The sequence below is a fragment of the Maniola jurtina genome, chromosome 19 (genome assembly GCF_905333055.1).
Source record: "Maniola jurtina chromosome 19, ilManJurt1.1, whole genome shotgun sequence".
Lineage (NCBI taxonomy): Eukaryota > Metazoa > Arthropoda > Insecta > Lepidoptera > Nymphalidae > Maniola > Maniola jurtina.
The window spans coordinates 5,422,565-5,437,850 of record NC_060047.1 but is presented as its reverse complement, the minus strand read 5'-3'; the positions used below and the strand labels follow the sequence as shown (position 1 = coordinate 5,437,850).

Here is a 15,286-nt window from a genome sequence, read left to right as displayed (position 1 = left end):
CGTAGAAATCAATAATTTATTATTTTTCGTAAGAAAAAATCTGTAAGTAAATTCCTTCTAGTAGCTTCGTCCAAAGAGGGTGATGAATTTAGGTTTGTTCCTGCAAGCCGGGTGGATGCAGCGATCGCCGTCGGTGAGTTGACGCGGCGGGGTGAAGGGGATGCACAGGGACTTGGCACCCATCGCTGGCCCTTTGACTTCCGATGTAGGATCATCATCAGTCCTGCAATATAAGTAGTAACAGTTAACTAGTCAAATTTTTAGCATAGAAACATTACAAGTGAATTGAAATGCCGGCATTATTTGTATGTTACCAAAGTATCGTTATGTTAACGTTAAAGAGTAACGATAAAAATATAGATATAAATTATTATATCATAGCCTCGATAGCTCAACGGTTGAAGAGCGGACTGAATTCCGAGAGGTTGGCGGTTCAAACCTCACCCGTTGCACTATTGTCGTACCCACTCCAAGCACAAGCTTTACGCTTAATTGGAGGGAAATGGGGAGTATTAGTCATGATTAGCATGGCTAATATTACATCCATTGACGTTATCTATTGTATACAATAATTGTATTATTAATACCGGTTAAACTGTGATAGCTTAGTGGTTAGGACGTCTGCCTCTTCATCGAAGCTCCGGGATTCGATCCCGGGCACGCATCTCTAACTTTTCGGAGTTATGTGCATTTTAAGTATTTAAATATCACTTGCTTTAACGTTGTATGAAAACATCGTGAGGAAACCTGTGTTCTGTAGCGAGTCGGCGATAGGTTGATCATGATGATGATGACCGGTTAATATAGCAATACTTATATCGGTAATTATATACCATTTATGTCTGGTAGGAGGCTTCGGCCGTGGCTAGTAACCACCCTACCGGTAAAGCCGTGCCGCCAAGAGATTTAGGGGTATCCAGGTTAGCCTGCTTCCATCTTAGACTGCATCACTTGCACAGAGATTGCAGTCAAGGGCTACTTGTATCTGAATTTAAAAAACCAATCTCTATTACAAACAAAGTAACATCTTTAAGGCGGAAAGATTTCGAACATTAGAGAAAGCCTTTCCGAGCTAAATGAAAAAGAATGAAGAATGTTGGCTGCCCCACCTGGCGCTATCATTTTTGATGCTGTCCTCGCACGGCGTGAGTCCGCAGAACGGTGCCAGCAGCATGTGCTTCTGCTCCAGAGCGCCGACGAAGTCGTCCCACTGCGTCACCAGCGACACGCGCGCGTCGCGCTCCGCAGTCGCCCTAACAAACAGTTGCTAGTCAGTAGCTTTCATGAATTAATATTTGAAGCTGATTAGACTAAAGTGTAGAAAATATAAGTCTTTAATTGAATAAATTCAGTAGAAATATTTTTAACAAGTCACGATAAACGTAACGTCTATAAATAAGAACTTTAGGCGGTATCGGCCGCCAGTCTTACTCCATCAGTGTAGGAGTAAGTTTTGTGGCAGCCCTCGGCCTTCAGAATTATAGACATCTATCTAAAAAAAGTAAGCTAACATAGAAAAAATTGGGCGAGACCCGCGCACCGAAGTTTCTATACCTTGGAAGGATAAGCATTGAAATAAGTACAATTTGATTGACCCTATAGGTACCTACCCTATTATATAAGATGGTCTTTTTGATCTTTAATAAGGTCACTGTTCTATTTCTAGGTTATTTTGTCTGTGGTATAACTCTGGACATACTTAGCCAGCATAGCGTCGTGGATCTGGTCCATTAGCGCCAGCAGCTTGTTGGGCGTCTCCGTCCGCTTGAGGGTCATCTTATCGCCATCGAGGCGCTGCACGGCTACTACTTCGCCTCGCGCCATGTCTTTGGGACCCAGTTCCACCCGGATTGGAACACCCTGTTAAATAGAAAAAAATGTAAAGCCGATATAATGCGAGAAGAATTCTCATCAAGTTTACAGGAGTCGATGTGACTCTTGCGCGCTTCATCTTTAATACTAGAGGCGGTAATTCCACAAAGGACCCTCTTTTCAAAATTTATACATCAACACGAATCAGCTACATCGGACGCACGGAAATGCGGATGACGTCAGCAAAGATAAGTTTTGATCAGACTCACCTTAAGCTCCTAATGGTTGAACTTCCAGCCTGGCGAGTAGTTGTCCACAGGGACGACTACTGAGAAGGCGAATAAGAGCCTTCAGCCCGGATGCCCGCACTTACCAACTCATCAACGAATTGTTTACATGAGTTGATGTGAGTCTTGCGCGCTTCATCCTTAATACTAGAGGCGGTAATTCCACAAAGCACCCTCTTTTTACTATTTATACGTCGAAACGAATCAGCTACATCGGAAGCACGGAAATGCGGATGACGTCAGCAAAGGTCAGTCTGTTGAGTCTCACCTTGAGCTCCCAATGGTTGAACTTCCAGCCCGGCGAGTAGTTGTCCCTGTAGTCGCCTTCAGCCCGGATGCCCGCACTCATCAACTCATCAACGAGTTGTTTACACGAGTCGATGAGGCTCTTGCGCTCTTCAGCAGTACTGGAGGCGGTAATTCCACACGGAACCACTATGGCTTGGATTTCTGCGACCCTCGGAGGTAGCACCAGTCCACGGTCGTCCCCGTGAACCAAGACCATGACGCCTAGAAATATTTTTTTGGTAAAAAAAAGATTCCGACGAATTAATAAACTCCTCCTTTTTGAAGTCGGTTAAAAATTAACAATATTTTATAAAATAGACTATTTATTTTACAGGCAGCATTAGAAAAGTCACTTGGATAGCCTATTAAAAAAAATATTGAAAAAAAGTGTTTTAAACATGTTGAAAATAATAAAAAACAGCTTTAAACATGTTTTTAATCCTGTTTTAAACATTAATGTTTTGTTTCAAACTGTTTTATCCTACCCTCCACTGGTTAGTAGGCATTTAGTTCAAACAATCGTTACATTTCACTGAAAGCGAATTTCAAAATTCACTTTGCGTGAAAAGCTACCTATGGAGTATCAGCATGCGCAAAAAAAAAAAAAAATATTGCATGTATATTGTATAGGTAGAACTACTAAGTACTAACCTATGGTCCTCGTAGTTAGGCCCCAAGAGTTTTGGTAAACGTAGTTTTTCTCTTGAGTCTCGGCATCGTCGTAAACTATCTCGAACATTTTCGAGAAATTCTGTCCTAGATGGTGACTCGTCGCACCCTGAGAAACAAGACGAAGTGTAAAATGACCTCAGCACGACGAAAAATTCAGAAACGCTAGCGTTTATATCTGAGAACATCAATTCACCAAAGCTTTTTTTCTTTTTAGAGATCGACAGCAGCTGTGTTGTTGAAGGCATCATCTAACTTTTTTGAAATAAATATGGTAAGAACAGGTACTTATAACAATTTTTAACCCCCGACCCAAAAAGAGGGGTGTTATAAGTTTGACGTGTGTATCTGTCTGTGGCATCGCAGCTCATAAACTAATGAACTGATTTTAATTTAGTTTATTTTGTTTGAAAGGTGGCTTGATCGAGAGTGTTCTTAGCTATAATCCAAGTAAATCGGTTCAGCCGTTTGAAAATTAGCTCTTTTCTAGTTATTGCTGTAACCTGCACTTGTCGGGGGTGTTTTAAATGTTTAATTTACACTTGTTACCTAAGTTATCAATATCATACTTCAGGCACAGTATTGAGACAGCAGTACGACGCCTTTGATCATATCCCTACTCTGTTCTTCATGACAATCATCCCCCTATGTTTTGTTCATTTTATTACGTAGTTAGTCGCCTTTTCACAGAATTCAAGAAAATTTGCTTAACCCAATTTGTTGGTAAGTAATGTTAGGTTAACGAATCCCCTTGACTCGCTGGACTGACGACCTTAAGATGAAAGCGGGAAGTGGGTGGATGAGGAAGGCGAAGAATCGTGTGTGGTGGCGCGCTCTTAGGAAGGCCTATGTCCAGCAGTATGTCAAACAGGCCGATTGATTGATTGATTGAATGTTAGGTTTCCAATTGTTACTTGTAGGTCGGTTTTTTGTTCAAAGTCTGACTGCAGTTTATTCAATTTCCTATCTTGATTACCCATTGCAAAGCGCGAAGTCAGAAGCTCGCGAAGGAGGTCCTGAATAAAGCGAGTCTACGGTTGAGATCTAAAGAACGCACTTTGACTTTGCTCAGACTAAAGACACTGTTAAAACGAGACAGCGTTATATCGCTGGCATACATCTGTCCCGTTTTACGTACGCTCTATAGATATCACCCTACGAGGCCGAGTGAAAAGAATGGGGAGAGAAATAGATACCTGTATTCCTCTTCCACTGGCCGGTATGTACGCTTCCACAGTGGTGGTGTAGTCTCCACCGGCGAACTTTTCCTTCTCTGTCTTACGGCCCTTTATGACCGGTACGGCCAACAATTCCTCGTACACGCGTGCGTATAGATCTATTGAACAAAATTTTGTTGAATATTATTATACAAGACCAGAGTAAAAATAATTGACGCAAATTATATTATTAACGTCATTTTAAGATTCCGTTATCAAATATTCTTTTAGAATTACTAAACCTCCGCCGTCCGTCCGTCCGGCTGTCTGTCAGCGGACTGTAGGTATCTCATAAACCGTATAACACGTATTTCACAGAATGTGTATATCTATTGCCGTTATAACAACAAATAATAATGATTTCAACGTGGCGGCCATAATGATTAAAAAAGTGTCATTTCTTGTACTTGTACGTAGGATGGTACGGAACCCTTTGTGTGCAAGTCCGCCTCGCACTTGACTGATTTTTTTTATTCAATGGAATTAATTCACTTGTGGCCGAATTTTTTTTTTAAATTAATGGACTGGTAGTGATGGGTTACGCTTTAGACACTTCCAATAAAGTTTACTCATTCTATCTTTCATATTTTATCAAATTTTAATTTGCCCGAATCAACCAAAAACTAGTCTAGATTCACTAAGTCTGTGAATCTTAATATAATTTATTTATGTCTGTTAAATACGAGAAATCTAGATTAAAAAAGAACGCTATCATAAGCAAAAGAAGGAAAAGGAGATCATTATTTTTGGGCCTTTTCTGAAAGTGCCGGCCAACGAAAAAAAATGGTACGGATCGTTAGAACTAGCCATTTGGAGTAATAGTTAATATGGCAGAAAAGTTGTAGGATTGCTCTGAACCAAGTTATACAAGGTCGAAGATTCGTCATTTTCATACATTTTATTGATTTCTAAAAGTGCTGGGAAACATAAAATAATGTTAGATATTGCTAGAACTAATGATTTGAAGCAATTGTCATTATGACCCGAAAGCTGTGGGGCCATTATATGTCATGTTATACAAGTTATACAAAAAATTAATATACTTTGTATAATTAATTGCAACCGATTTTATGATTTTGTTACTGTTCTGATTGTTTTATACGAATTTGAATACACGTACAATTATTTTGACTCCCACGAAGTGCTGGATCAGCTGCAATGTGGACAAAATTCGTTTATACATACCTGGATTGTATGCGGCCTTGTAATACTGGGTGATCTCATCCAGCTATCTCCCAAACTTCTGCCACTGGGAATTGTGATATCTCCGGCGAGCTCTGTGATGAATGCACCATTTGGTTATAAGTACTGTTCACCATAGTAACTACGGGCTTGCTTCAGTAGATAGCTGCCCAAATTAACCTGCGTCGATTCTTCTGTGAATCTAGGAAAGTCGGAGGAGACGGAGGATGTCGGCTTCCATAGCCTGGAAATGAGCTATTATAATTATTGTGTGTGATAACAAGTTCTGCTAAACTGTTTTGTGCATTAACCAGTTCATGGATTTTGTCAAGGAAATCACGTCTGTAGTACACGTTATTGTCTATCAGAACATGATAACTGTTTAGCGATGTTACCGCGATCCTGAAATAATCGATCACGTTACTTAATGCCCGGTCACTCTGATCAATCCTGAGCAAACGAAAATCTCTTTTAAAGCAATTGTTCATCATTTCTACCATCCAGCGGCAAATGGTTACAAGCTTAGATTTATTGGTTTGGTCAGTAATTAGCTGGGTTCCATTTAAATGTTTTGTTTCTAGCATTTGTGTCACATAACCGCATGCCTCAAGAAAGAAAGGCTATCTATAAAGGGCATGTACAGACAGATACAGACATGTACATATATCTTCAGAAAAGCACTAATTACTTTTTTCAGTGAAAATCATACCCTAACCACAAGTTCCGAAACCACTAAAAGCCTTTACATTTGTTGCGATGGAACAATAATCTACACGCTGCAGCAACTTACAATGCCTACATTTTAAATGATACCTGAAATGATATAGAAGATTTTTACTGGATTTTTATCTTAGTCCATGGTTTTAGAGATACCATAAACAATCTGAAGTAATCTTTCTTTCTTGAGGTGTGCGGTTATGTGGCACAAATGCCAGTAACAAAACATCAGTAAAAACCCAGCTTACTACTGACGAAGCCAATAAATCTAGACTTTTTACCATTGGCTGCTGGATAATGTAAATGATTAACGACCGCTTTGGAAGAGATTTTTGTTTACTCAGGGTTATTTAGGATTTGTAACCGGTAATTAAGTGTCATGATCGATTATTTCAGGATTTTGTCAGCATTGCTGAACGGCTATCATATTCTGATAGACAACAACGTGCATGCACGTGATTTTCTTGACGTAATCCATGAACGGCCAGTGAGCAAAACAGTTCAGCAAAACTTGTTATCACAAACAATATGTAATTATAATAGGAGAGCTCATTTCCAGGCTATGGAAGCCAACATCCTCCGTTCAATGACTTTCCTAGATTCACAGAAGAATTGACGCAGGTTGCTTTGGGCAGCTATCGACTGAAGCAAGCCCGTAGTTACTATGGTGAACAGTACGTATAACCAAATGGTGCATTCATCACATAGCTCGCCGGAGATATCCCAATTCCCAGTGGCAGAAGTTTGGGAGATGGCTGGATGAGATCACCTAATATTACAAGGCCGCATACAATCCAGGTATGTATAAACGAATTTTGTCCACATTGCAGCTGATCCAGCACTTCGTGGGAGTCAAAATAATTGTACGTGTATTCAAATTCGTATAAAACAATCAGAACAGTAACAAAATCATAAAATCGGTTGCAATTAATTATACAAAGAATATTAATTTTTTGTATAACTTGTATAACACGACATATAATGGCCCCACAGCTTTCGGGTCATAATGACAATTGCTTCAAATCATTAGTTCTAGCAATATCTAACATTATTTTATGTTTCCCAGCACTTTTAGAAATCAATAAAATGTATGAAAATGACGAATCTTCGACCTTGTATAACTTGGTTCAGAGCAATCCTACAACTTTTCTGCCATATTAACTATTACTCCAAATGGCTAGTTCTAACGATCCGTACCATTTTTTTTCGTTGGCCGGCACTTTCAGAAAAGGCCCAAAAATGTATGGAGCTAGAATGATCTCCTTTAGGCTAAATAAAAAAAATTACCCAAAATTTGTAGTACTTCCTCGGCAGCCTCCTCTTGTGTCCGGAACGCTGTGTGTCCCTCTTGCCATAAGAACTCGCGAGTTCTGAGGAATGGCTGCGGCTGCTTGAACTCCCATCGCTGGTAATATTCAAAGAATTTATCAATCAATGTCGATAAACAGTAACACATTATATGGGGACAAGACAAGTACAAACACAGTCAAAAATGAGTAATCCTTGAGCCGTTGGCAAGGACGTTGGCCATGCTGAAAAATTTGAATAAAAAAAATTGAAAATTCCATTCAATTTGGGTTGAGTGAAAAGTTTCGAACACAAGAGATCGCATAAAACCGAGAACCGGCTACATGAAAGTCTCGGAAGAAAGGCGATATGCTTAGCTAGTTCAACCAGCCTGAATTCTTTGGGTCTAATAGTAAATGTATTATGGCATCTATTTAGAAAGAAACATGACATACCACGACGTTGTTCCACTGGTTGAGCTTATAGGGCAAGTCGCGATGGCTCTGGATCCACTTCGCATAGGCCGGGTACATGACGGTTTCGGACGTGGTGCGGATGGCGATGTGTTCTATTAGTTTAGGCAAGCCCAAACACATCTCACTATATACTACAGCGCCTATTTAGAAAGAGACAGTACATACCACAACATTGTTCCACTGGTTGAGCTTATAGGGCAAGTCGCGATGGCTCTGAATCCACTTCGCATAGGTCGGATACATGACGGTTTCGGACGTGGGTCGGATGGCGATGTATTCTATTAGTTTAGGCAAGCCCAAACACATCTCACTATATACTACAGCGCCTATTTAGAAAGAGACAGTACATACCACAACATTGTTCCACTGGTTGAGCTTATAGGGCAGGTCGCGATGGCTCTGAATCCACTTCGCATAGGCCGGGTACATGACGGTTTCGGACGTGGGGCGGATGGCGATGTGTTCCGCTAGTTCGGACGTGCCCGAATGTGTCACCCAAGCTACTTCGGGCGCAAAGTCCGCTATGTGGTCCTTTTCACGTTCTAGCGCCGCCTGAGTTATAACAAAAATCAATACTTATATTATTACCATATTGATATTATAAGTTGCGAAACTGTGTCTGTTTGCCTGTCTGCTAGCTATTCACAGTTCATCCATTTAACCGATTTTCACGAAATCTAGTACAGATATAGCTTGAGCCAGAGACGGGAATAGCTATTTTTTATCCCGGTAAAACAGAGTTTCCACGGAATTTTTTCAAAAACCTTAAACCTACGCAAACGAAGTCGCAGGCATCATCATAACAATATAATAATTAATAATAAATTTAGAAAACCTAAACGAAGCCGCGATGAGTCAACTATTAATATCAGAAATGCGACAGATTTCAACCTCAGAGATAAGCTTACATTCTACAGCCCAGTTTTATTCTCGTAAGACATCACAGACTTGGCAGAAATCACAGGCTTAGGTATTTCAAAACGAAAAACGCACCTTTGATACAAATATAGGGAAGTATCCGTCTTTAACGCCGAGTTTCCTGAAGTGCGTACTGAGGAAGTTGCGGATCACGTCCCAGATGCTGTAGGACCACGGCCGCAGGATGTAGCAGCCGGATATGTCATAGTAATCGATCATTTCCGCTGCCAAAAATAAAATATTAAATTAAAAATCCGTACTAATAGGTACTTATTATAAATAAGAAAGTGTGTTTCCGTATGTCTAATCTACTCGTATATATGACCTGTTTACATGAGAAAGATAGCTTACATCCTGGAAACAACATAAGCTAAGTAGTTTCTATCCCAGAAAATCGAAGAGTTTAACCTCGTATTTACAAATTTCGTATGTTTATTTTAATCATTTTGCACGAAATATATTTTGTTAACGATTTTAACCTAAACAAGAACCATGAGGACAACACCATTTTTGCCAAACACTATTTAAGTTAAATTAGGTATAAATATTTTAAGGTTTAGCATTTCTAGTTGTCATTTTGGTCTCTTGGATTAAAAATAGACTAAGTATAGTTAAAACTTCTGTTATTAGAGACACTTACATTTGGTGATGACCTGCGAGTACCATTCTGGCAAATCTGTCTCCTTGCTAGCTTCCAGTCCCAGTCGAGTGATCTTCTTCACACCTGTTGACGTCTCTTCTTTAACCGGCTTCTGAGGTTTTGGAGCCTAGTACAAACACACAATCACTAATACAACAGCAAAAAAAAATTTTTCAGACTCCCACTTTTTTGGATGTAGCATCCGTCAGGTCAATTTTTTTCGTATAAAATATAAATATAACGAAACTAAAATAATAACGAATCGATGGACACCTCATTCATCAAAATAGGCTCAGTAGTTTAGGCGCTACGGTGGAACACATATAAATACAAACCTACATACACAGACTGTTAAAATCATAACTCTTCCTTTTGGCTTTGCCGTACCTAGTGGGGTAAAAATGAGAGTTTTGTATTACATAGTTTGTTACTTGACCAAAGAGTTAAGAACAGAAAAAAACCGGTCAAGTGCGATTTTTCCCTTAACTTACTAACTCGGAAAGCACGTTAAGCCGTCGGTCCTGGTTATCATTGCTAACATCCGATAATACCTGTAAATTAACCTAAGAGTCGAAATCTCGTTCTCTTAAACGAGATGTATGCGGAAGGATCTGGGAAACCACCGCATTATTTACCGCATGTAAGTCTATTTTAATATATAAATATTTGTAAGTATATATTATAACATAATATCTACTTTTTTTTTTCTTCATAATTACTGTCTATCTTTGCTGTACCTATTCTACTCCCTTTACAACCTCTCGCACTGCCAAGGGTCACTGGTAGAGATCTCTTATAGAGATAAGTGCTTCCCTGTCCACTTTTTCTTTCCTTTTATTTATATTGTTACAACTTTCTGGTACAAATAAAAAAAAAAAAAATTATAACCGGAAATGTTGCCTCACTTCAAGAAACAATCGTCAAATTATACAATATATAAACATTATAATATTACCTTTTCCACTTTCTTGGGCTTGGGCTGCTGCTTTACTTCTGTCGAAGGTTCTCCGTTCTGATTTGTTGGTGCTTTAGCAGAACTCTAATGTACAAAAAATATAATGATTTAGCTATGAGGCAGCTTTTGCTTCGAATCTAAATTTTTTGAAAAGGCATGCAACAAGACTAGAAATGAATCACACTAATATTATAAAGGAGAAAGTTTGTATGTGTGTGTGTGTGTGTATGTGTGTGTGTGTGTATGTTTGTTACTCCTTCACACAAAAACTACTGGACGGATTGGGCTGAAATTTAGAATGGAGATAGATTATACCCTGGATTAGCACATAGGCTACTTTTTATCCCGGAAAATCAAAGAATTCCCACGGGAATTTTAAAAAACCTACATCCACGCGAACGAAGTCGCGGGTATCAGCTAGTTCAAAATATAAACAACATGTTTTCGTATGTACCACTGAAAACAAAAGAATAATTTTGAATTACCTTATCGTTTTTCTTTTTCGAATCTTGAGGCGGTGTTGCCTTAGGTGTATATTCAGTGCCAGTTAAAGCCTTGTACTGTGCCTTAAGGTTCAATAGATTGGTCACCTAAAATAATATTTACACTTATAAAAAATCTCTTATTCTTATGTTTATATTAAACACTAGTTTTTCCACACATCTTCGCTGAAACGCTTGAAAGCTAAATCACTTAATGGTATGTCTTTGCCGGTAAGTTGGTAACTATAACTATTCACGGCCAAAACCTCTCAAGTTTACGTTACGCACACAAAAGCGTTAATGCTTATTGGTACACTCATTACTACAACCAAGGCTGAGTGGTTATTGTGAAATAGAACATCTATAACTCCAGTGGCCAGTGACAGCAAGGGCTGCCCACTGCTATACAGTTCATGATAGTTATTAAAATGTACTTAGGCTATGAAGCGGCTAGGTGTGTGACATGGGCCATTGTGAGATCGTGGCAGCGTTTTAAATGAGGATAATATTTTTTAATCTTTGATTTCATGTCACCCCTAGTGGTGAAATTTCTAATATTTAACATATGTCGATTCAGGATCAGGCCGTGAGCTCTCTTATTTTGGTTCACTTTGTCATTACCGTCTCAACTTGCTGCTGGTATGGTAAAGACACATAAATATTATGTCCGCACTAACCTCAACATCAACGACACCCTTTTCGGCCTTCTCTGATTTTAGTTTGCGCACTTTATCGCCCTGCGCCGTTATTTGCGACAAAACTTCATCCACTTTCGCGTCGTCAGTCATTTGAACTTTCGCTACCGGCGCTGCGCTTGGCTTCCAATCCTGTTGAAATAAATACAAATTAAACATAAACAAACCATAAAGTATAATAATTGCAAATCAAGTGCGAGTCAGACTCGTGCACCGAGGGTTTCGTACTTCGGGTATTTTTTCGACATTTTGCATGATAAATCAAAAACTGTTGTGCATAAAAATAAATAAAAAACTGTTTTAGAATGTATAGGTAAAGCCTTTTCATATGATACTTCACTTTATATAGATATCTTACTTAGAAAATTGAAATTTCTAATTAATTATTTGTTAATGATCACATTTTTTTTTGTGATGTAACCACAAATTCACGGTATTCGAACTTTTTTCTTTACTTGTGCTATAAGGCCTACCTAACTGCCAAATTACATGATTTTAGGTCAACGTTGACACGACAGACGGACAGACAGACAGACAACGAAGTGATCCTATAAGGGTTCCTTTTCTCCTTTTGATATACGGAACCCTAAAAACTATGTATAGAGCGTGCCTTAGAGAGTAGGTACTATGAGTAGACCGTAAGAGTACGATCGTCGTAAACCTTATGGCAATCTTCAAGACTCAAAAACATTATGAGGCGGGGGAACAACTCCCGCGCTATCCCGCATCGTAGCGCGAGGGTTGTGCGGGTGTGCAGGGCGTCCCGACTCCGATTGCCATCCCAATCTATATTTTCTATTCGCGTACTGTACCTACTTACTATTTTTAACAGTAACAAAAACACCATAATTTTGTAAAAAGGTGTTCTCTGCTTATAACAAGTGTAAATTAAAATTTATAACACCCCCGACAAGTGAAGGTTACAGTAACTAGAAAAGAGCTGATAACTTTCAAACGGCTGAACCGATTTTCTTGGATTATAGCTAAGAACACTCTCGATCATACCACCTTTCAAACAAAAAAAAAACTAAATTAAAATCGGTTCATTAGTTCAGGCGCTACGATGCCACAGACAGATACACAGATACACACGTCAAACTTATAACACCCCTCTTTTTGGGTCGGGGGTTAAAAATAAATGTAGCTAAGCAACGTAAGTAGTTACGTCATATTGGTACAAGTGCATTAAGTTATAGGTACAATTGGGATGTTTATTGTTTACCCAGCCGAACTTAATTACGTAAAGTCGTTAAGTCGATACATATTTCAATATTTAAATACGTCTATTAGTATTATAATACGAATGTTTAGTAATTTCAAACAAACACTCATGTACTTCCTCATGGAAGGCAGCCACTATTCACTTCCCAGTCTCCTTTTTTGAGGCCAAATTAACAAAGTGGACCTTGATTATTTGTAAATAATCGTGGAAATAAACTAATTAAAATTAAATTACATACAAAATCTTACCTGACCGGAAGCTGCCTTATATTTGGTCTTAAGTTCTAGAAGAACCTTAACTGCCTCGTCTATTTTTGCCTTTTCAGCTTTGCTTGCTTTAAGGGAGCGAACTAGGTCGCCTTGTTTAGTGATCTCTTGGTCTAACATCGCTGGATCGTCCGATTTTGATGTAACAACGGGAACTGGTGTAGCGACTGGTTTCCAATCCTAGATACGTTAGTGAAGTTATTGGCACTGATTCTGATTGCAACTAAATAGAGTATTCGCATCTTTTTCTTACCAATATAGTAAGAAAAGGAGAGACAAACTTAATTTAAATTAAAACTGTCAAACTTCGTGACTTTAGTCGTACCTAAAGTAAGCGACAGGTTGAAATGGCGATCGGGGAGGGAACGCCCCGCCTCATACCCCGATTTCCATCTCAACCTGTCGCGGACTATAGATTAGCATAGAGACTTTTTAAAATTCATCACCCATCCTTTTTTAGCAATATAAAAAAGAAAAAGATGCAGATACTTATGGAGAAAAATTAGAGAAAGACAATAATTCGACGCCAATAAATTATATCATCGTATCACTGCTTATATTATAAATAAGTTTTTTATTATATGAAAGTGTGTTTGTGTTTTGGTTTGTCCTTCAAGCATGCCGCATCGGAGCTACGAATGACGTGATTTTTTCTAACTAATATGAAACTCCGACTTATTACGTGAGTCCAGCCATAAGATATTTATATTTAAATAGGTAATAGATATCACACTTCACACTATCACACTAATCACACTAATATTATAAAGGCGAAAGTTTGTGTGTGTGTGTGTGTATGTTTGTTACTCCTTCACACAAAAACTACTAGACAGATTTGGCTGAAATTGAGAATGGAGATATCCTGGATTAGCACATAGGCTACTTTTTATCCCGGAAAATCAAAGAGTTCCCGCGGGATTTCAAAAAACCTAAATCCACGCGGGCGAAGTCGCGGGCATCGGCTAGTTAGTTATAATGACATAATAAGGGGAAGACATAAGTACCTGACCAGTAGCTGCTTTATATTTATTTTTCAATTCCAATAAGGTTTTCACTGCCTCGTCAACTTTGGCCTTTTCAGCTTTTGCTGCCTTCAAGGAGCGGACCAAGTCACCTTGCTTGGTGATCTCAGTATTTAGCGTCGAAGCATCATTTCCTGATGCTGGAGCCGGAAGAACACCTGGTTTCCAATCCTATTCAGAAAAAAAATCTTTTATATACTAGCGATCCGCCCTAGCTTCGCACTGGTAGCTTATTAAAATTTTCGTAGGGATTTCTATTTTTTTTTTGAAAATAAAATAAGAGGAATCATATGACAGCAAAATCTATATAAAAGTTATAGTGTATAAAATTACCTGACCAGTAGCTGCTTTATATTTATTTTTCAATTCCAATAAGGTTTTGACTGCCTCGTCAACTTTGGACTTGTCAGCCTTCGCCGCCTTCAGCGAGCGGACCAAATCACCTTGTTTGGTGATCTCAGTGTTTAGCGTTGAAGCGTCATTTCCTGATGCAGGGGCTGCTACTGGAGCCGCAACTACACCTGGTTTCCAATCCTATTCAGAAGAAAAATCTTTACAACAATTATAATATACTAGCGACCCGCCCTAACTTCGCACTGGTAGCTTATTAAAATTTTCGTAGGGATTTCTATTTTTTTTAAATAAAATAAAGCTTATGTCAGGAATAATGAAGCTTTTTATTGGTGAAAGAATTTTTAAAATCGGTTCAATAGTTCCAGAGATTAAACCCCTACAAACAATCTTTATATAATAATGTAGATTGTAGAATAACAAAGATATTTAACTGCACGCTTTAAATAACCTTTCCCTGTAATTTTGTGACATTGTATAAGAATTTAACAATTTTTTGTATCACTAATTACCTAATCGTGCAACAAATACATCGCAATACATAAAATTATGACGAGCAGCAAAAAATTCAGACTGATAGCTAGTTAGTAAAGGATGACCTTATAAAGCCAATAATAGCGTGGGTACTGTTAAATACCGTCTATGGTCACATTTAATTCAAAGCGATCAGCACTACACTTTTTTGGCAACTAAATAGTTGTAGTTTCGAGTTGAAGTTTGGGAGCTGATGAAAATTGAATTGGCAGCAATAAAACCGCGCGAGTCTGCCAGAAATCTCAAAATCTGATAGTTTTTGAAAT

At 38.6% G+C, this 15,286-nt stretch overlaps 1 protein-coding gene across 5 annotated transcripts in view; it reads right to left on the bottom strand.

Annotated features, from left to right (window-relative positions):
- Window positions 1–2: 2 nt before the first annotated feature.
- The window catches only part of LOC123874986 (bifunctional glutamate/proline--tRNA ligase), a 34,110-nt gene continuing 18,826 nt past the window's right edge, over window positions 3–15,286 (bottom strand). Inside the window, exons 16-32 of one of the 5 annotated variants that reach the window (XM_045920587.1) lie at window positions 14,469–14,669; window positions 14,118–14,306; window positions 13,096–13,293; window positions 11,608–11,757; window positions 10,934–11,038; window positions 10,449–10,532; window positions 9,494–9,620; window positions 8,929–9,077; window positions 8,363–8,487; window positions 7,915–7,990; window positions 7,460–7,577; window positions 4,253–4,392; window positions 3,039–3,165; window positions 2,368–2,609; window positions 1,700–1,860; window positions 1,110–1,253; window positions 3–223 (exon numbers count right to left, since the gene is read on the bottom strand). In XM_045920587.1, coding sequence (XP_045776543.1) covers window positions 58–223; window positions 1,110–1,253; window positions 1,700–1,860; window positions 2,368–2,609; window positions 3,039–3,165; window positions 4,253–4,392; window positions 7,460–7,577; window positions 7,915–7,990; window positions 8,363–8,487; window positions 8,929–9,077; window positions 9,494–9,620; window positions 10,449–10,532; window positions 10,934–11,038; window positions 11,608–11,757; window positions 13,096–13,293; window positions 14,118–14,306; window positions 14,469–14,669 — 2,502 coding nt within the window. In that variant the 3' untranslated portion in view covers window positions 3–57. Of the gene's footprint in view, window positions 224–1,109; window positions 1,254–1,699; window positions 1,861–2,367; window positions 2,610–3,038; window positions 3,166–4,252; window positions 4,393–7,459; window positions 7,578–7,914; window positions 7,991–8,286; window positions 8,488–8,928; window positions 9,078–9,493; window positions 9,621–10,448; window positions 10,533–10,933; window positions 11,039–11,607; window positions 11,758–13,095; window positions 13,294–14,117; window positions 14,307–14,468; window positions 14,670–15,286 lie in introns of all 5 variants that reach the window. The other 4 variants (XM_045920586.1, XM_045920588.1, XM_045920589.1 and 1 more) reach the window with 4 other exon arrangements.